The following is a 21,707-nucleotide window of genomic DNA, read 5'->3' as shown; positions in this document are numbered from 1 at the left end:
TGGCTCCGAGCTGGCCCTGCAAGGGTTCTGGCCCGGGGCTTTATGAGTGAGGGAATGTACAGCACCGCCCATGTCCCCACCCACAGCTCCCTTTAATTGCAAACCTCCCATTTGCTCTCTGAGCCCCTCCTGCCAAAGGCGCTTCCCGACTCCCCCAGAGCAGACAGGAGCCGGCCAGGGCCCTGGACAACAGCCTCCATGGTGACTCTTTGTTGGTCTATTTTGAATTGCTGGTACCGCCTAATGTGCTGCTGGGTTAGAAGTGGTGGCCCTGCTGAGATGGTTTGGAAAGGGTGGTGTCTGCGTTGAGCCTGGGAAGAGATTCCCCGGGGGAGACAGACATCCAGGCCAGAGCCACGTGGAGACAGCTGGCAATGTGGTGCCCCAGTCCTGCTTGGTGGCTGGCATCCTGCAACATCTTCCTTCCCGCACTGACTAAAATGACGCAGGGTCTTCAGTGAGCATCCCTTGTCATGCCAATCCTTAGTGCAGACGGCAGCTCCGACACTCCTGACCCTGGCAACTGCCCTGCCTGATTTGTACTGGTTCCTCCTTGACTTCTCAGATGCCGGGAGCTCCTGCTGCTTGCCTTCTACTTCTCTGAAGCCTCCTCCTCCCCTGTTTTCCAAGGAGTGCCGGTCCTACCCTTGTTCAGCCTTGGGCTCCTTTGTTCCCACGGCCCTCCTTCCTTCCCTTCCCTTTCTTTTCTTTTCCCAGAGCTAACTCATGATATGATTCCTGTATGTATCATGATGCATAGACCTCCCTGCTCTCCACTTCGGAAACTCCAGGACTTCGTGACTGGCAGCCTGAAGGACATCAGGGGTCCCACACCTCTGGTTCTGGACGGGCAAGGTCATAAACCATACCTCCTTGCCCCACTGCCAAGACTCTTTTCAAGAGACCAGCCATGCAAGGTTAGAGGGCAGCTGCTAAGTGCCACCAAGCCAAGCCCCTTGAGGGATCTCAGATCTGCCTCCCTTCTCCATTTCCATGGCCACCTTGCCTGAGGTATTGTAACAGTCTCCTAACTTGCCTTCCCACCATGGAATCTCTTTTCTCTTCCAAGTAATCTACACACCTCTGCCATGGCATTAGTTATGTGACTTCCTCACTCTAAAACCTTCAATGGCTCCCTAGGGCCTACTATCTTTCACATTCTGAAGTCACACTCAAGGCCCAGCCCAATAACTTAGTCATTCCTTCAGTCCAGGCTCCTCCATCATTCCACTAGGGACTGAAGATGTTTTCATGAGTATAAACAGGCAAACAAAAATAAGACACTGCTCTAAAACAAATGAAAATTAGGTCAGATCAAGGCAGCAGGACTAGCCTTACCCCCTGGCTTTGGTTGGCCTCATGTGCTCCTCCCTGTGTTTAACATTCCCTGACCTGGAGACATGGGCACTGAACCCTCTGCCTGCACAGCCTCCTCACTTGCTCAGTTGGCCAGTTTCAAGAGTCTGCCCCTCTAGGAGCTCTTCCAGAGGTCCCACATGTGCCCTCTTCTGCCTCTGGTTCCCAGTCTGAAGGATACTCTTTCCCCCAAGAATATCCTCACCTTGTTGTGGCTGGGAACCTCCTAGGAGGCAAGAGGTTTGGTTCTAGTTTGGGTTCACTGGCTAAGTGTTTGATGACTTTGGCTGCTGAACTTCCCACCTTTGCTTTACCATGTGAAATGGGGTGATGGGGTGAATGGCTCCTATTCATTTCTCACGTGGACATGCCAGCACTTGATCACACATGTCAACCTGTTATCATCTTGTGCCCCCCTTCTGGATGGACCTGGGTCTTAGTGGGCTCATCATTGAATAGTCCAGGATCTGTATTTCCCATCCCATACACTTACTTTAGCACATTGCTCACAGTCCTGCCTACCTTCTCCTCAAGGGTGGATCTCATTAAGGCTGTGTGTTCTGAGAACACCCTAAACCTTGGCTCCAGCACTCTGGAGAGACACTGTGTATTAACGCTGCTGGCTAATAAAACCACCAGCAGTTTCCTATAAAAAGTTACAGTGGGATAAATCTACAATAAAATATTCATGCCCTTTATTTCACTTCACAGAAAGATTCAAACATCCCAACCAAATGGAGTCACAGCAGATGCTGGGCAGATGTTCTTCAGTCAAGGGAATGAGAGACAATGATTAGTCTCAATTAAGTTCTCAATAAATTATGTAACAGATTCCTTTAGCCACTCAGCCCTGAGTGGTTTGCTGGGCCAAAGTCAGTGAACCGGGTCCAAAACTATTTAGAAACTTTGGATTGCTTTGGACAATTCATGTTCTGAGTAGACTGTAGGGAATCTTGGCATGAGAGGAAATAATGAATACCATAACCACTTTCAATTGAAAATAATAATTTGTTAATAATTTTAATAGCTAATGAGCTACAGAAACTGTGTTCCTGAGCCCTCCAAGTAGAAAGTAAAGAGGTTCATTTTATTTCTGGCATTATTAAGTCAATGGTATGAAATCCCCCTGTGAACTTTTGAGATTTTTATTCAGCAAGTACTGTGTCAGAATGATCTATTTTCACTAGAATATTGCTCCTTCTCTTTGATTTGTAAAAGCAGGTTCCTAAGTGTCTGTCCTGCAAAGGCAGCTCTATCTAATTGAGCTTTAAGGATATCCCACCAACAGGCACACGAGACTGGCCACACTCTACTCTGCCATCAAGAACCAGAGAAAAGAGACTTCTACTGCAAATTTTGCTGGACTGAGTTCCATGACATCTTCTCCCTCCTCCAAGTGTTGCATGTTGTCAATTTTAACTTTTAGGCGAACAGAAGAAAATTTTATTTAGAAAATTGTAGAGAATGTCCCAGTCCTTGGCAAAATGTTTGGGGTCACTCAGAGTCCAGACTCCCTTCCCTCTGGCTCTCAAAGGCCTGGTCCCATTTTGCTGTAGATGATTCTTGTCTCTGGCTCTTCTGAGAGAAAGCTTCTAGCACAGAGCCTTGTGCTTATTAAGGGTGTAACAAATGTTTTTTGAATTTAATTGAATTCCATGATTGTCAATAAAGAAAATTGAGAAGTGATCAGGAGCTTCCTAACATGATCTTTGTGTTGGTCCCCAGGGTATCTCTTGTCTACACTTTCAGTCATATTAGGAATCTCTTCTAGAGTCATATTTTTTGTTTACTTAGCAGAAATGACAAATATAATTTATGTACATTGTTCAAAATCTGAAAGGTACATAAAAACATAAAGCAAGAGAACTGAAGAACATACATGGTCCCAGTCTTTTCCTAAACATATTTTCTTTAAAGATACCATATTATAAACAAGTCTGTAAATATTTGGCCTATTTCTCTCTTGATAGGAGAAACAATTCCTATGTGATCAAAAATATTGTCTCGAGTGATTTTTAATGCTTGCATAATGCTCCATTGTATAGAGCGAGCCATTTTATTTAGGTAGTGCATACTTGGACATCTGGGTAGTTGCCAATTGTGTCCATAATTTGGATGATTTCTAGAAGGCAAAAGTTGAAGTCCTGGATCCAAGGTGATGAGTGATGCCTTCTGAAGACTGGCAGGGACTGTGTGGATCTGTGCATGATGGGGAGCTCATTCCACTATGGCCAGGATGTCTGTCCCACTAGCCTGCTGAAGCGCCAGAATAGGGGTGCTTGTTCTCTAGATGATGACACAAAGTTCACAAAGGCACTGGGGCAAATCCTCCCAGGTATCTGAAAATCCCTCCAGATACTCTGAAATCCTTCCAGGTATTCCTTTAGTTTTCTTTTTTTTTACTAATGTACATAGCCTTTCAGTTGTTCTTCACGAGGCAGCAGTGTCTGGGCCTCTCACCCTTGACCGCCATCTCCTGCTGTGGACATGGCCATCCCAGCCAACTCGTGCCCTAGCATGTGGCCTTAACAAATACACTCTTCAGTTATAACCTGAGCAGCTTCAAGTCAGTAAGCAATAAACACACACTAACTGGGCCCCTCTGTAAGCAGATGCTATGTGCTTTAGTCTCTGCTCGGTTCCTACTAAGAGGAGGAAAGGGAGACTCATGCGAAGTGGCCTGCTCGGGCTTACACAGCCAGTAAGAGATGAGCTGGCTCCACCCAGGTCCCCTGGGATGTGGTACAGCTACTGCTTCCTGCTACCCTGATGCATCCACACAAATCTTGGCTGGGCATCTTACCCCTGCCCTAGTCACGAGCTTTGCTACCCTGATGCATCCACACTGATCTCGGCTGGGCATCTTACCCATGCACTAGTCAGGAGCTCTGCTACCCTGATGCATCCACACTGATGTTGGCTGGGCATCTGACCCATCCCCTAGTGACGAGTTCTGTTACCTCAACATGTCCACACCGATCCTGGCTGGGCATCTGACCCGTCCCCTAGTCACATGTTCTCCCACAGGGATCAGGGCTAGGGCTGCCCTGTGCCCCTGTAAGTTTTTCTCACCCGGAGGAAGCTCTGAAAGGTGGAGAGGAGACTCTTCACCAAATGTTATCCTCAATTGGTGCTCAGTTAAGGTTGTTAAATGAGTGAACAAAGGAACAGCTTTAAATGCCCAGGCTGAGTTTAATGTCAGTGGACATCTCCAGGTCTCTGCACTTTTGAGTTACTTCCTTTTGAGCCAAATGTGGGTTTTGTATCCTATAAATTTTAATTTTCAGGTAGAGGGGACCTTTGTTCTTAAAATTTTTTTCATTAATTTCCAACTCCATTGATTTGTGATCAGAGGCTACTATCTGTACTATTTCTAGGAACCTACTGATGTTCTCTTTGTGCATTTGAGAAAAAGGTGTGTTCTCTATTATCAGGGTATACTACTTGGTATATATGATTTATATTATTGATTATGTTATTTAGATCTTTCATATCCTTTCTTATTTTTTATTTACTTGCCACTTAGTCTGTCTTATATTAATAGTCACCTATATGCAATAAATTTCTGTCTATATTTCTTTGCCTTTCCTGTGGTTTAGGCTTTACATAGGTAGTTGCTGTGTTATTTGGGACATAAATATTCATTACTGTTATATCTTCATTGTTCAATATGCCTGTCTCCATCTTTGTTTTAGTTTTACCTCTACAATTAAACATTTTAAAATGTTCACCATCAACCCTTTTATCAAAGTGTCCCCAGTAACCTCTCAGTTAAATGAAGAGCATCCTATCATAGTGGAGTTGGCAGACTATGGCCTGAGGGCCTGATCCCTTCTGACATTTGTTTTTTAAATAAAGTTTTACTGGGAAATAGCCCTACCTATATATCTATTGTCCATGGCGGTTTTGACGCTACCATGATAGAGTTGAATAATAATGACAGAGATCACATGGCTTAGAGAGCTAAAAAATTTCATATCTTTAGTTAATAGGAAAAAATCGCCGGGTCTTGGCCTGGTAGAGTCCTTAAGAAGGGCTCATGGGTACAGTAGCCTAAGCTTCCGCCCAAAGGACAGTTTTGCTAGCTATAAAACCTTCAGTGCACATTCTTCCTCTCTGTCTGCTGTCCTTAGAATCACTGAGAGCCGGGAGTCTGTATGCTATTCCCCGGAACCACAAGGAGTGGGTGGGGGACGGAGTTGACGGGGAGTAGACTGGGTGCTGGGTTCTGAGAGGAGCCCTACCACTCAACAGCCACAAGTTTCTGTGGAGCCTCCTGATCACACAGCATCTCCCACCACAGAGCCTGGCCCAGACGAGTCACATGACAAGACTCTGACAAACTCTGCAGGCAGCGCTGCAGACATACACCAGGGGCCTCCCTGGACAGACAGAGGAGACCTGGGTCTAGCAGCAGCTCCATGGGGACAAGCCATCAGTCCACCTGTTTTCCTGCTTCATCCATAGTGATACCATGGAGACTTGCTAAGTGTTCTGCTGACCTGACCCACCACCCCATTAACACTGTCTGACAGGCACTGAGTGTTCTCATTAAACCCTCCCTCATTTAGGGCATACACGCAAGCCTTCTTTTCTAAAATGCACATAAACCATCTGTCTAAATCATTGATTTGTCCTCTAGCTGTGCCAGGGGTTGACAAAAGGCTGAGGCTACATTCCTTGGACTTGCCCATTTATGCATTTGGGAAATTGAAATCCACCCTCAGACTTTTGGCTCTTCTCTCATCAGCCACGATTTCAGAGAACCAGTCGGCAGAGTCTTGGAGATAACATCTGTAGAGTTCTGTAGCATCTTGGATTGAATTTCCTCCTGGAATGGGGTTTTTGGATACTTCTGAAAAATCGTGATGATGACAGTGGTCATAAAAATGACATATTTATCACTTACTGTGTGCCAAGAACTGTCCTAAGCAATTTATTTCTATTAACTCATAATTCTCATGACAGCCTTATGAGATGGGTGCTATCTATGTTCCGTGTTTATGGAGGCAAGTGGCCTGGTTGAGGTCCCCAGCAGCAACTGTGAAGCTGGGACAGGCCAGCAGCTGAGTCCTCATTCTTGAACTTGGACACACAGTTTCCTGAGGCTCGAGCTCCACCGTCTCTGTACTACTCCTGGCTGCCATGCTCTGGTGCTTTCTTTTATCTGTCCCAGTTTTCATTCCATTCTTTTTGTTGAAAAGCAGCAGGATTTTGGTCTTACTGGGGCTTATCTTCCAGTTTTTACTTTGAAGGTTAATTTAATAAAAAACAAAAAGCTATCTTTGTAGACACTTTGTAAACAGGGATCAGCTTGCAGGCCTCTGCCTGTCTGGCTTGAGCTATCTGCTGAGGTTTCAAACTGTTTTCTACTTGTGCTTGCTACCTGCCTCTTTCTCTTGTCTTCTTAGGTCTTTACATCCAACTCATCCAGGGCTGCCAGGTGGCCCCTGGCTCTGCATCTGTCCCCCTCCCCCTTTGTCTGATTGGGCCTGTCCATGATTATGGCATCTAAATAGAATCTTCCAGAATTTCCCCTACCTGCTGAGCTGTGTTGACCTTCTTTAGCTATGGGATCAGGACTAACTCTACTCTGACCTTTATTTATTCTCTTTTTTAAAAGCAGAGGGGTCTTTGCTGAACCTTGCTCAGAGTTCCCTGTCCTGACTGTGGCAAACTGCAGAGTGATAGTCAGTCATTGCTGCCCAGGGTTTGGTTACTGTTCTCCAATGACTCCTCCATCCTGGTGTAAGATTTAAAGTCAGAGTGATGAACACTTGCACAGCATCCTTTATCTTCTGAGAGAAGAGAAAGTGGGGAGTGCCTTGTCTCTAAACTTGGGTGACCAGCTGCCTGATCTCCCATCTCTATCTCCAGTCATGGAGTCTCTGCTGTGCAAGGCCTGGAGCCTCCAAGAGGGTTCCACCTGCATTTGACTTGGGTAGGGTCTCTGGCCCCAGCTGCCCTCTGGACCTCCTAGTCCTCCAGCCCCCAGAAGATAAGATAACTATCTTTCCTTCCCAGATTAGCCACATACTTGTTCTACTGGGTGATTTTTGTGTCTGCTGTCAAGCTCAAGTCACAGAACCCAGCTCACCAGTCTTGGTTGTTTTCATCATATTTCTTGAGTTAAAATTTCAAGTAACCTTTGTTACCGTATGCCAGGGGCTCATCGTGTGGTACCCGCACCTCATTATTGGAAGATTTGTTTGAAATGCAGAATCTCAGATCCCTCCCTAGATCCATTGAATCCGAAACTATAGTGGTGGGCCAGACATTCTGCAGGTCAGTAAGACCCTGGGGGATCCCGTGCCCTGAGGATCATCCCCTGAGGTTCAAGCCTGTCTAGCTCTTGGAGAATGGCTGGCCCTGAGGTTACCGTCTGTCCTCCCTGACAACTCACTGGGCAGATGCAGCTGAAAATTTTCCCTCCCTGCTCTCAAGATTTAGTGTCAAGCTCACTCAAAGTGGCCAGGAAGTGCTGGCTCCCCAGGAAACGAATTAGGAGTCATGAAAGGGAAACATGCCCAAGTCACGTGCTTGGTGTGGGCCAGAGCACATTCATTACCTCTGCAGTGCTAATTTCTGCTCTCAGGGCCACAAGAAATTATGTACTTATATTTCACCAGGCTCCTTCCTTCAGCAGTATTTAAATCCAAACACAGGTTAGCAGGCAGAGGTGCTGGCAGGAGCCAGCATTTCACATCCATCCGCATCAAGCAGAAACTCATCCCTCACTCCCACCACCCACCTCTCCAGCCCACTTTGCACTAGAGCCACAGAGGGGGACACATATGGAAGTTTCCAGTCATGCACCAAGTCATAATCCAACTTTGGGGTCTGAAAGATGCTGAAACCCCTTCCATAACCCCTTTTCCTTCGCAAGTTCTACCCTTGTCCTACTGATAGTATTATCTGAAGTCCACAAATTCAGAGCTCAGAGACATTCATAAAGTTAGAAATGAACCACTCAACATAGTTCTGCTGTTTTAATTTATCCTAAAATACATGTAAATTATGTAAACTTCTTCTGATAGGAAGGGGAATGTTAGCATATACTAGGACCTTCCCCCAAATCTTCATTACCTGCAAAATACCACTATAGGTTATTTAAATTGTATAGTTACACATTGTACTATGTCTGTGTGCACACGTGTGTGTGGCATTTTCAGAAATGATGGACAACATATAAATGCTGGCCTCCAACAACTGGCTGATGTTTACCACTAATAGAGTTTTGTAGCTGAGCAGTCGTGATGGTTTTGGCTAGTGTTCACTTGGGATGGAGGAATTCATAGGCATTACTTCACCTGATTGTCTCAAGACTTCTATGAGAGAGGTTCTCATTTCCCAGTTTATAGGTGCTAAGATCAGGTGACCTGCCCACAAGTTTGCCTGTAGCTAGTGGTGGCTCTGGTACCTGAACCTGTGCCTGCCTTGACCAAGTTCATGACCTCAGTAACCCCCACGTGAGACCACCTGGGATATTATGGGGAGAGCTTGTCATTCTTTAGCACCTGAACCTAATAAGTTGGGTGCCCTGGTTCTTCCACATAATAAGGATATAGTGCTCTTTTTTCCCCACCTTTAAAACAAATCTATTTAAATAAAGGCCACAGTAAGGCATGATGGGTGAAGGAAAGATTTAAGAGGTTTCTGCAGGAACTGATGCTAGTAGAACAGAATGAGAAGGGCTACTGGGAAGGTTCAGGGTTGAGTCAAAGTCAGAGTCAAGTCAAGGTCAAGTCAATGTTAAGTGGGGCAGGACACAGCATGGATAAATCCAAGATGACTGTTCTGCAGGAAGGTGAAGGATTTAACCACAGGGTCCCAAACCAGCCTCTGACTTCCACTCTTCTGTCACTGGAGCATGTGCCCTGCACCTGCACTGGTGTGCAAATACTCACGGTCTTGGAATGAAACCTCGTTTTCAACACAATGCTGCTGACCATGAAGGTGAACGATTCTGGACGACTGAGGTGCTTTCCCTCCACCAGTACTAAACAATCCATTCATCTGTTCAAATGACTCACCAGCCCTCCTAAACCCTGGGTGCTGTTGGGCACAGGGGAGAGAGAAGCATAGCCAAGTTTCCAGTGCCCACCTGAGTCATGACAGGTGCTCTACAAATGTTTCTTGAATGAATGGGACATTGACAAGGACCTTGCCCTTGTGAGAAGAAAGAGAAGGGGAACAGTAAACAAAGGGCTGACACAGGTATACCACCCATTCATGGCACCCTGGCTAGGTGAGGTCATTGTTCAGCCCCAGTCACAGCTATGGGTTTGAACCCTCAATGGGCAGGTTTAGCTTCTTACCCAGAAAGACTGTGAACCTGGGCCACAGATGGCCTCTCACCTGTCCAGTGCCTTTAACTTATGCCACTGCTCCCTCCAGTCTGAGGGTCCCTCCCAGTCTCTCTGAGCCCTATATCACCTGACTGGGGGCCAACAGGAGAAGGCAATGGCACCCCACTCCAGTACTCTTGCCTGGGAAATCCCATGGACAGAGGAGCCTGGTAGGCTGCAGTCCATGAGGTCACTAAGAGTTGGGCACGACTGAGCGACTTCACTTTCACTTTTCACTTTCATGCACTGGAGAAGGAAATGGCAACCCACTCCAGTGTTCTTGCCTGGAAGATCCCAGGGACGGGGGAGCCTGGTGGGCTGCCGTCTGTGGGGTCTCATGGAGTCGGACATGACTGAAGCGACTTGACAGCAGCAGGGGGCCAACAGGGAACCGTAGGGCATACACAGGACAGCACCCCTACAAGCACCACACCTGCACCCCAACACTGTACACACACAGAGGCTTCCTGGGAAGCCACCTTCACATCTGAACCCCTCATCTTAGATAGCAAAATTCCTGAATTTTAGTTTCTTATCTAGCAAGGGTCCAGATAACCATAAGAACAAGTCAGAAAATTAAGCAGCTATAGCATTTAGCATAACTGCTCTAGTGTTTAATTTTAAAATTGTAAGTTTCATAGTGTAGTCTAAAGTCAGGAAGGTTGATTCCTCCAGCTCCATTTTTCTTTCTCAAGACTGCTTTGGTTATTCAAGGTCTTTTGTGTTTCCATACAAATTGTGAAACTATTTGTTCTAGTTCTATGAAAAATACCATTGGTAGTCTGATACAGATTGCTTTGGGTAGTATACTCATTTTTACTATATTGATTCTTCCAATTCAAGAGCATGGTACATTAATCTATCTGTGTCATCTTTGATTTCTTTCATCAGTGTTTTATAGTTTTCTGTACACAGGTCTTTTGTTTCCTTAGGTAAATTCATTCCTAAGTATTTTACTCTTTTCTTTGCAGTGGTGAATGGGATTGCTTCCTTAATTTCTCTTTCTGATTTTTCATTGTTAGTATATAGGAATGCAAGGGATTTCTGTGTATTAATTTTATATCCTGTGACATTACTATATTTATTGATTCAGTTCAGTTCAGTTCAGTCGCTTAGCTGTGTCTGACTCTTTGCAACCCCATGGACTGCAGCACGCCAGGCCTCCCTGTCCATCACCAACTCCCAGAGTTCACTCAAACTCATGTCCCTTGAGTTGGTGATGCCATCCAACCATTTCATCCTCTGTCATCCCCTCCTTCTCCCACCTTCAATCTTTCCCAGCATCAGGGTCTTTTCAAACGAGTCAGCTCTTTGCATCAGGTGGCCAAAGTATTGGAGTTTTAGCTTCAACATCAGTCCTTCCAATGAACACTCAGGACTGATCTCCTTTAAGATGGACTGGTTGGATTTCCTTGCAGTCCAAGGGACTCTCAAGAGTCTTCTCCAATATCACAGTTCAAAAGCATCAGTTCTTCCATGGTCATTATAAATGATGCTAATTTATTGATTAACAGTAATAAATAATGCTAATTTATTTATTAATTTATTGATTACCATAGTAATTTTCTGGTGGCAGCTTTTTCACTCTCCCCTTTCACTTTCATCAAGAGGCTCTTTAGTTCCCCTTCACTTTCTGCCATAAGGGTGGCATCATCTGCATATCTGAGGTTACTGACATTTCTCACGACAATCTTGACTGCAGTTTGTGCTTCATCCAGCCTGGCATTTCACATGATGTACTCTATATATAAGTTAAATAAGCAGGGTGACAATATACAGCATCGATGTACACCTTTCCCAATTTGGAACCAGTTCATTGTTCCATGTCCAGTTCTAACTGTTGCTTCTTGACCTGAATACAGATTTCTCAGGAGGCAGGTAAGGTAGTCTGGTATTCCCATCTCTTTCAGAATTTTCCACAGTTTGTTGTGATCCACACAGTCAAAGGCTTTGGCGTGGTCAATAAAGCAGAAGTAGATGTTTTTCTGGAACTCTCTTGCTTTTTCTATGATCCAACGGATGTTGGCAATTTGATCTCTAGTTCAAAATCAAAAAAAAAAAAAATCAAAATCTGCATTTCTAAATCCAGCTTGAACATCTGGAAGTTCTCGGTTCATGTACTGTTGAGGCCTCACTTGGAGAATTTTGAGCATTACTTTCCTAGTATGTGAAATGAGTGCAATTGTGCGGTAGTTTGAACATTTTTTGGCATTGCCTTTCTTTGGAATTGGGATGAAAACTGACCTTTTCCAGTCCTGTGGCCACTGCTGAGTTTTCCAAATTTGCTGGCATACTGAGTGCAGCACTTTAACAGCATCATCTTTTAGAATTTGAAACAGTTCAACTGGAATGGAATACTACTCAGCTATGCATTTGAGTCAGTTCTAATGAGGTGGATGAAACTGGAGCCTATTATACAGAGTGAAGTAAATCAGAAAGAGAAAGACAAATAGGGCATATTAACACATATACATGGAATTTAGAAAGACAGTTACAATGACCTTTCATGCAGGGTAGCAAATGAGACACAGATGTAAAGAACAGGCTTTTGGACTCAGTGGGAGAAGGCAAGGGTGAAATGATTTGAGAGACTAGCTTTGAAATATGTACATTACTGGACTTCCCTGGTGGCTCAGACGGTAAAGCATCTGCCTACAATGTGGGAGACCTGGGTTCAATCCCTGGGTCAGGAAGATCTCCTGGAGAAGGAAATGGCAACCCACTCTAGTATTCTTGCCTGGAAAATCCCATGGATGGAGGAGCCTGGTAGGCTACAGTCCATGGGGTCACAAAGAGTTGGACATAACTGAGCGACTTCACTTTCTTTCTTTTATGTACATTACCACATGTAAAATAGATGGTCAGCACAAGTTTGATTCATGAAGCAGAGTACCCAAAGTAGGTGCTCTGGGACAACCCAGAGGGACAGGGTGAGGAGGCAGGTGGCATAGGTTCAGCATGGGGGGGACACATGTATATCCATGGTTGATTCATGTTGATGTATGGCAAAAACCATCACAATACTGTAAAGTAATTACCTCCCAATTAAAATAAGTAAACTGCTTCCTTAAAAAAGGTTAAAAAAAATAAAATCATGAGTTTCACTTCCAGACAAGGGAACCACCATGGCTCCCCTACAACCCCCTCTGAACCCAAGGTCACTACAATGCCATCTGCTGACCTCTCCTGTTCCACTTTAAAATATCTACTTACAGGTGCCCTGGTCAAAAAGGGTTCTTTTTTCATGCCATGGTAGAAGTTAGTTGTATTACTTTGAAAATGAAAATGACATAGCAGAAAGTACGAAAGATTTAAAGTAGAAAAACCTTGGTTTGAGTTCTACCTGCTATGGGTATGACCCCTGAGTAAGTTACTCAACCACCAAGTGTCTTGAAATCTTCATCTGTAAGATGGGGTGACAACCCCAACTTCCCAGCCACTCCCCACCATCTCTCCTTGCTACTGACAGGCAGGGACAGACTGGCTCACTCCTACCCTACCCTGGATTTCTGCCACCTTCATAATTTACATCTTAGCAAGAAGAACACAGGTCCTCAGTTTCAAGATTCTCTGTTTCTACAATAAATTTGTTCTCAAATATTCTTTTGAGAGAAAAAACCATTTCTCTGGGATTTATAGGAACAAACTGAATTCGCAGTAGGAAAGCAAAAGGACAGTGAATAGGGCTTAACCAGCAGCTGATGAGATCACAGCCTGGCAGCATTTCTTCTCAGCCATCACACCTGATCAGATTACACTCCATTACTGGCGTTTGTGTTGGTACGATTTGGGGGTTAAAATAACCAGGAGAAGCTTGGGTTTGGTAACAGGTTGTACCACACCCAGGGACTCAGAGTTTGGAAAAAAAACTCTCATGCTTTGAGAATCACATGGCTGCTGATGTTGAAAGTTCGCATCCAAGAGTAACATTCCCGACAGGCTGCCTTTCTCACCAGGACACAGGAATTTTCCAGTACAGTAGCCTCCTGCTAATAGACTTGCCGGCACTCATCCTAGCTGGACAGCGTCCACTGGATGGTTGTTCCTAGTCTTGGTTTGATCATGATGTCAGCATGTCTCTATGTGTTTGGGGTGGAGGACACGTCTGCTGCTTTTGCCTGCCCAGTGTCGCCTTCCTTTTTCTGATAAGAACACCTCAGTTTTCCTTTGGGTGTCTACATCATGCCACTGGAGGGCATGTGAGCCAAGCCAGGCCCATCGGATCTTCTCCAGGAAGCTGGACTCTCAGTGGAGCAGCTCCACTGCAGTTGCCTCTGAGAATCCCTCTCCAAAATGCTTTTCACCATTGCTTCAATTTGGGGAGCTCTTCCACATCCTATTTATATATGCTTGTCTTTTTGGTATAGTTTTAGATTCAATTCCTGTTGCCTGGGATCAAAAACCTTGATGTTCTTGAGTCCAGCACTTTGCTTTCCCAAAGACAATGTCCAGTGAGATTTAGAAGTTGGTGGCCTCATTCATTTTGGGAGGCTGGTGGAGCAGGAGTTCCTTTTGCAGCCACATCCTGAGTGAAGCAGGTAGTCCCACCCCACTTGATCATCTTTAATGGGAGGAAGAGGTCAATGGAGTATACTCTTCAGGTGCAGACACATGGCACCCTGAGCAGTCCATCTTGTTGGGTAGGGATACCTTGAGTCTCCTGCTGGAGCACCTGCCTCTAGAAGCTCTAGGAAGGGTGGTTTTCAAGATCAAAGTTCTCCTGGGAAAACAGCACAATTCTCATAGTGATTCACAGAGCACAGTGGCACATCAAAAGTGTATCAGTGAGGGACTGACATATAAGTCCCACGTGTCTCTGTGTAACCTGCACTTCTCTTTCCGCACAACCACAGGAAACTGCCTCCCTCTAAACTTTCCATGGGCCCTGCAGTGGCAAGAACAGACATTCGATCTTATTCTTTTTATTTTTATTTTTTTAGCTACATATCATCAATATCCTTTTAAGAGAAAATGGAGCATAATTTCAGTGGGCTTCCCACTGGTGGCTCAGTGGTAAAGAATCCACCCGCCAATGCAGGAGAAGTGAGTCTGATTCCTGGGTCAGGAAAATCACCTGGAGAAGGAAATGGCAACCCATTCCAGTATTCTTGCCTGGAGAATCCCATGTATAGAGAAGCCTGGTGGGTTACAGTCCACAGGGTCACAAAAGAGTTGGACATGACTTAACAACTCAGCTCCCCAGTGGCTCAGCCAGCAAAGTGTCTGCCTACAATGTGGAAGACCCGAGTTTGATCCCTGGGTCAGGAAGATCCCCTGGAGAAGGGAATGGCAATCCACTCTGGTATTCTTGCCTGGAAAATTCCATGGACAGAGGAGCCTGCTGGGCTACAGTCCATGGGATTGCAAAGAGTCAGACCTGACTGAGTGACTAACACCTAACAACTCAACAACAACATAATTGCTTTGCAGTGTTGTTCGTTTCCACTGTGCAACAAAGTGAATCAACTGTATGTATACATATATTCCCTCCTTCTTGAGCCTTCTTCCCACCCACCCCATCTCACCCCTCTCCATCATCACAGCACACAGAGCTGAGCTCCCTGCGCTATCCAGCAGCTTCCCGCTAGCTCTCTATTTCACACACGGTAGTGCATATACTTTCTCAGTTTGCCCCATCCTCCCCTCCCTCTGCTGTGTCTGCATGTCCATTTTCTGTGTCTGCATCCCTATTCCTGCCTGGCAGGTAGGTTTATCAGTACCAGTTTCCCAGATTCCACATATATGCATTAATATACAATATTTGTTTTTTCTTTATCTGACTTCACATTGTATGACAGACTCTAGGTTCACCCACATGACTACAAATGACCCATCTTCATTCCTTTTTCTGTGGCTGAGTAATATTCCATTTGCACCTTATTCTTGATCTTAGGCGTAAAGCATTCAGTCTTTCATCATAAAGTATGATGTTAGCTGTGGGTTTTTGTAGATACAGAACATTTTGTAGATATCTGTATGTATTTGTAGATACAGAACATTTTGTAGATACCAGGCTTAGGAAGTTCTCTTTCAATCCTAGTTTGTTCAGTGGTTTTTTTTTTTTTAAATCATGAAACGGTCATGTATTTCGTCAAAGTCTGTTTTCGCATCTACAGAAATGATCATTTTGTTTAAAAAACGATTTATTGATAAAGTATATTACATTAATTAATTTTCAGATGATATACCAACCTTGTATTCCTGGGATAAGCCCTATTGGTTATGGTGTATACCATCCTTTTATTATGTTGCTGGATTCAGTTTGCTTGTTTTTTTTTTTTTTTGCATCAATATTCATGAGAAATATTTGGTTTGTAGTATTCTTTTTCCTTGTGATGTCTTTGTGTGGTTTCAGTATCAGGGTTTTACTACCCTCATAGAATGCACTGGAATGTGTTCCCTACTAATTCATCTTTTGGGAAGAGTTTGTGAAGGGTTGGTGTTAACTCTGCTTTAAATATTTGGTAGAATTCATAAGTGAAGACTTGCAGTCCTGGACTTTTCTTTGTAGAAAGTGTTTTGATCAGTAGTTTAATCTCTTTGTTTATTATAGGTCTATTCTTTCTATCCTTTATTCAGTTTGGGTAGCTTGCATCTTTCTAGCAGTTTGCCTATTTCATGCTCATTATCTAATTTATTGACGTACAGCTTACTGGCATACAATTGTTCATAGCATTCCTTTACAGATCTATTTTATTCCTGCAAGGCCTGCCTTGAGGCATGAGGGATTTTAGATCCCTGACCAGGGATCAAACCCGTGTTCCCTGCAGTGGAAGCATGGGGTCCTAATCACTGTACTGTCTGGGATTCCTCTTCTTTTTAAATATAGTGTTTACTGTAATACATTTCTCCCTAAAGTTTGCTTCCGTTGCATTCCCTAAATTTTGGCATGGTGTGATTTCCTTTACATTCATCTGAAAGTATTTTCTAAATTTTCTATGATTTCCCTTTCACTCACTGGTTATTTAGAAAGCGTTTTGTTTAATTTCTATGCATTTATGACTTTCCAAAATTTCTTTCTGTTGTTGAATTCTAATTGTATTTTTTTCCTGTAATTGTGACATAAAAATCAGATGCAGATATTGAGTACTTAATAACTCAGGAAAGAGAAGGCCCTCCTCAAAGGCCCCAGGACCACATGGAAAGCATTAGTTAACAGAATTTGGTTACCTGTGAAACTGGTATCTGGGAAGTCTCTTGCCCTCTGATGATCAAAGGGAGGGATACTCAAATGGTCAAAGAGTTTAAGTATGGAAGAAAGGAAGAAAACAGAAGCTTTAAGACAAGACTTTGGAATCCTTTCTTTCTCCAATGTTTCCTACTTTAGACAAATAAGTAAAAGCTTCAAAACAATACTATTTAATTTAAACACAAGTGAGGTTCTAGATACTTTGGCCACCTGATGTGAAGAGCTGACTCATTTGAAAAGACCCTGATGCTGGGAAAGATTGAGGGCAGGAGGAGAAGGGGACAACAGAGGATGAGATGGTTGGATGGCATCACTGACTCAGTGGACATGGGTTTGGGTAGACTCCCGGAGTTGATGGACAGGGAGGCCTGGCGTGCGGCAGTTCACGGGGTTGCAAAGAGTCAGACACGACTGAAATGAACTGAACTGAACTGAACTGAACTGAACTGAACTGAGGTTCTAGAATTTGGGTAGTGTCAGAAAGAAGTTTTGGAATTCTTTCAACTAAACTTTTCCTCACCATTCACATACTACTGAATAGGCATACAATGGATCACTGATGCTATTCTCCTTTTTCCCCCTCAGGCAATTTTCCTTTATTTCACAGGGACTGTGGGGCACCCCTCATTCCAAGCCTCTAACCACCTGTTCAAGTGTCTGGACAGTGGCTGAGCCTGAAAGACAGGAGCAGCACTCCAGTGATTCCGAGGTTCTTACTGCTGCCTGCAGGCCCCGCCCACCCTATCTGAGAGCTCTCCCCAGTAGCGGGCCACATGGCAGTGCCCCAGGCGGCCTCCTCCACTCTCCTACATTCAAGGCACAGTGAACAGAGGAGTGACTATTAGACTTACGTATTTTATTTTAGAGGAAAGCAGAAAAGCAAAAAAAGCTTTAAGTTTTAGACTAGCTAGAAATGGATTAAACAATGGTATCTTTTCAGATATTGGCAGTACCTTAGGGCCACATGTTACAGGCTTCATTCTTAAATCAGGATCACATACACACACAGACCATGCTTTCATAAAAACATGAGGAATTACATTCAGTTTTAGCCTAAAATGAAGCAAACTGGATAAAATAATTGAGCAAAGAGGACAAATTTAAAATCCAAATACATTTCCTTGCAGACAACTATTCAATTCAATTCTGTTACCAGTAAGATATTGAATATTCTTTCTTGAATCACCCTAATTCAATGTACAGTACAGTATGTACTGCCTGGGAAGAAATTCAAATCATAAATACTATAGGGAAATATCCAATAGCTCAGAATGGCCTTTTCAAGTAGCCAATAAGCTCTAAAAGACTGCGAAAATATTAAATCCGGTCACACATGGGCTATGTGTTCCAGACTGAGCACATCTTGCTGTCATAGGCCCCCCTGCTCCAGGACTACCTGGAACTGGGTCTTAAGGAGTTGGCACACAGGGCTGCTTGGGCTGCTCACTGAATGCCAGATGACGGCGGGGCCTCTTCCCTGCAGACTGTGGTCGGCAAGGTGAAGGCTGCTGGCCACAGTCACAACAGCTGAGCTGATCTGTGATTTCTGCCTCTCCTGCCAATGTCAGGTCCAGGTTTGCTGATGTGTTTGTGCTGCTGTGCAAGATACTGGAGAGAGGCTGTCTGCCCTGCATGTCAGATTTAGACTCCACAGGGTTATGGCAGGGTTTGGGAGAAGGATCCACAGAGCGAGGGGCAGGATTAGAATAAAGAGGTGTTAATGGTGTGAGTTGGGAAGGTAAAGGAAACTGTCGGGAACTCAGTGGAAAAAAAAGGTAAAAGAAAATTAAAGGGGGGTCAGGGGAAATAAAAAAAACCAAGGGAAAAAGACAACCATCTCTGTTGTTTTAAAGGTCAAAGAGTAACAATAATACTGAAAGACTCTTTCATCTTGCCAGATTCAACAGCACTCTACATTTTGGCTTTTTAAATAACGTTTACACCATTGGGTTCTGGGTTCTTCTTAAAACCACAGGCTCTGACTTCCAATCGTGCTTACTCCCAACCCCCTGAAGCACCTGTTTTTTCCAGACCGCACACTTCTCCAAACCCCACCCCCTGACCTAAGTTCAGTTTTCATTTATGATTTTATCTCTCTCTATCTGGCACTCATTTTCTAAGATCCTCACTTCTCTTCACTTACTAGCCTGAATCCATATTACTCTATACTTTTAAGAAAGATTCATGACAGCTAGACCATGCCATGCAATAATTCAAGTTTTACTGTCTAAATGTGTGTGTGTATATATAAAATATCTGTACATAATACACACATATATATGCATATTGTGCATGTGTGTGTATGTATATAAATAAATAAAAGCAGCATTTGCAAGAGTTTTAACATCTATCAGATCACACATTTCTTTAGCCAAACAATAAGCACTCTGTGATGAGTCATGATACTTCACTTTCAAGTGTCCACTTTAAGAAACAGTATGAAGTCAGATGGTTCAAAATAAGCAAACAAGCAAACCAACAAATACAAGCAGTCTGGCACGGCGGAGCCTGGTGGGCTGCCGTCTATGGGGTCGCACAGAGTCGGACACGACTGAAGCGACTTAGCAGCAGCAGCAGCAGGATAGGCATCCGGGAATTTCTTTTCTAGGCTCTGAGGCAAATTCCAGGTGCTGTCTTCTCTTTTATCAATTTTATTTCCTACTCTGTTTTTGCAAATTCAATTCATTCTTCCAGTCTGGTATATATGACTTCACAGAGTTGGAAAGGGAATGAAAGGGGGTGGGACCAAAAGGAGAGTGGTGGGAAAGAGAAACCTAATGTTGATCAAGTTTGTTGTTGCTGTTTGGCTGACAGTAAAGACTTGGCCTGTCTTTCACTTCTATATACATTGGTACCAAAAGCAAAGTCAAGTGAATTTATTCAATAAACATATATTGAATAAATGAAATCACCGACTCTATACTGTGTGCTGAGGGGCATGCTGGATGGTTATAAAGAGAGTACTGGCTTCCCTGATGGCTCAGTGGTAAAGAACCAATGCAGGAAACACATTGGGTTTGATCCCTGGGTTGGGAATATCCCGTGGGTTTGATCCCTGGGTTGGGAATATCCCCTGAGAAGGACATGGCAGCTCACTCCAATATTCTTGCCTGGGAAATCCCATGGACAGAAGAGCCTGGTGGGCTGCAAGGCCATAGGATCGCAGAGAGTTGGACACTGACTGAAGCTCGTGAACACACATACTGAATAACTGGGCAATGAAAAGTAACTCAGTATAACAAGGTGCCCTCCCTTGTATGATAAGAGAATACATTCCCTGAGGTGGTGCCTTCAGAGCTGAGGCTGTGATCCCATCATCTCAGTGGGCAAAAACAAGGGTAGGCAATAACTTAAGGCAAACTGTCATTCATGGGCCAAGGCTGGCCTGCAGATTGTACAGCCCAGGAGCTAACAATGGTTCTTACGTTTAACAGGGTTATAAAACAAGACAAAAAACAGACAGCAGAAATCATACACGGCCTACAAAACAAAAATATTTACCCTCTAGCCTTTCACAGAAAAAGTTTTCTAACCCTGTTCTAAAGAGACACTAAGATTGGAGAAGGAAATGGCACCCCACAGTACTCTTGCCTAGAAAATCCCATGGATGGAGGAGCCTGGTAGGCTACAGTTCACGGGGTCACAAAGAGTCAGACAAGACTGAGCAACTTGACTTTCTTTTCTTTCTTTCTGAAATTGCTGTTGTTCAGTCATTGTGTCCAACTCTTTGTGAACCCATGGACTGTAGCACACCAGGCTCCTCTGTCCTCCACTGCCTCTTGGAGTTTGCTCAAATTCACATCCATTGAGTTAGTGTTCAAACTGGTTTTATAAAAAGCAGAGGAACCAGAGATCAGATTGCCAACATCCACTGGATCATCAAAAAAGCAAGAGAGTTCCAGAAAAACATCTACTTCTGCATTGTGGACTATGCCAACGCCTTTGACTGTGTGGATCACAGTAATCTGTGGAAAATTCCGAAAGAGGTGGGAATACAAGACCACCTGACCTGCCTCTTGAGAAACCTGTATGCAGGTCAGGAAGCAACAGTTAGAACTGGGCATGGACTGGACACGACTGAGCGACTGAACTGAACTAAGTCGGTGATGCGACCTAACCATCTCATCCTCCGCTCTATCCTTCTCTGTTTGCCTTTAATCTTTCCCAGCAACCCGGTGTGAGGTTACTTTTAATCTAAAGTGTGTTCGACTTGAATTGTGTTCAAACACAGCAAGACTGCAGGCCTAAGCTCTGTGGGCATTCTGGAGCCACACACACAAGCTCAATGTTACATGCATATGTAAAAAGTACAATAGCTGCTTTGAAATTCTTGTCTGCTAATCCCAATATATAAGTCATCTTGGAGTCAATTTCTATTAATTGCCTTCTCTCATGAGTATGGATCACATTTTTCTGTTTCTTTGTAAGTCTAGTAATTTTGGACTGTATTTTGTTATGTTAATTATAGCAGTGCTGTCCAATACAAAAAAAAAGAAAAAAGAAAAAGCCACACACATAATTTTAATTTTCTATTACCTACATTAAAAAAGTAAAGAAATACGTGACTTTAATATACTGCATTTTGACCCAATGTCTTCAAAATACAACAGGCTTCCCTGATGGTTCAGTAGGAAAAGAATCTTCCCCAAATGCAGGAGACACAGGAGACATGGGTTTGATCTTTGAGTAGGGAAGATATCCTGGAGCTGAGGGCATGGCAACCCACTCCAGTATTCTTGCCTGGAAAATCCCATGGACAGAGAAGCCTGGTGGGCTACAGTCTATGGGGTTGCAAAGAGTTGGACATGACTGAG

General features: G+C 44.0%; 1 protein-coding gene across 7 annotated transcripts in view; it reads right to left on the bottom strand.

The window, feature by feature from the left end:
• The window catches only part of ADAMTS17 (ADAM metallopeptidase with thrombospondin type 1 motif 17), a 398,399-nt gene that overhangs the window by 48,844 nt on the left and 327,848 nt on the right, over positions 1–21,707 (bottom strand). For 3 of the 7 annotated variants that reach the window (XM_069559123.1, XM_069559124.1, XM_069559125.1), the window contains one exon: positions 10,713–11,741. The exons of the other annotated variants lie outside the window; for them this stretch is intronic. In XM_069559123.1, the coding sequence (XP_069415224.1) occupies positions 11,432–11,741 (310 nt within the window). In that variant the 3' untranslated portion in view covers positions 10,713–11,431. Of the gene's footprint in view, positions 1–10,712; positions 11,742–21,707 lie in introns of those variants that run through there. 7 annotated transcript variants of the gene reach the window in all.

Source organism: Ovis canadensis, chromosome 18 (genome assembly GCF_042477335.2).
Source record: "Ovis canadensis isolate MfBH-ARS-UI-01 breed Bighorn chromosome 18, ARS-UI_OviCan_v2, whole genome shotgun sequence".
NCBI classification, from domain to species: Eukaryota; Metazoa; Chordata; class Mammalia; order Artiodactyla; family Bovidae; genus Ovis; species Ovis canadensis.
This window is presented reverse-complemented; position numbering and strand designations above follow the sequence as displayed.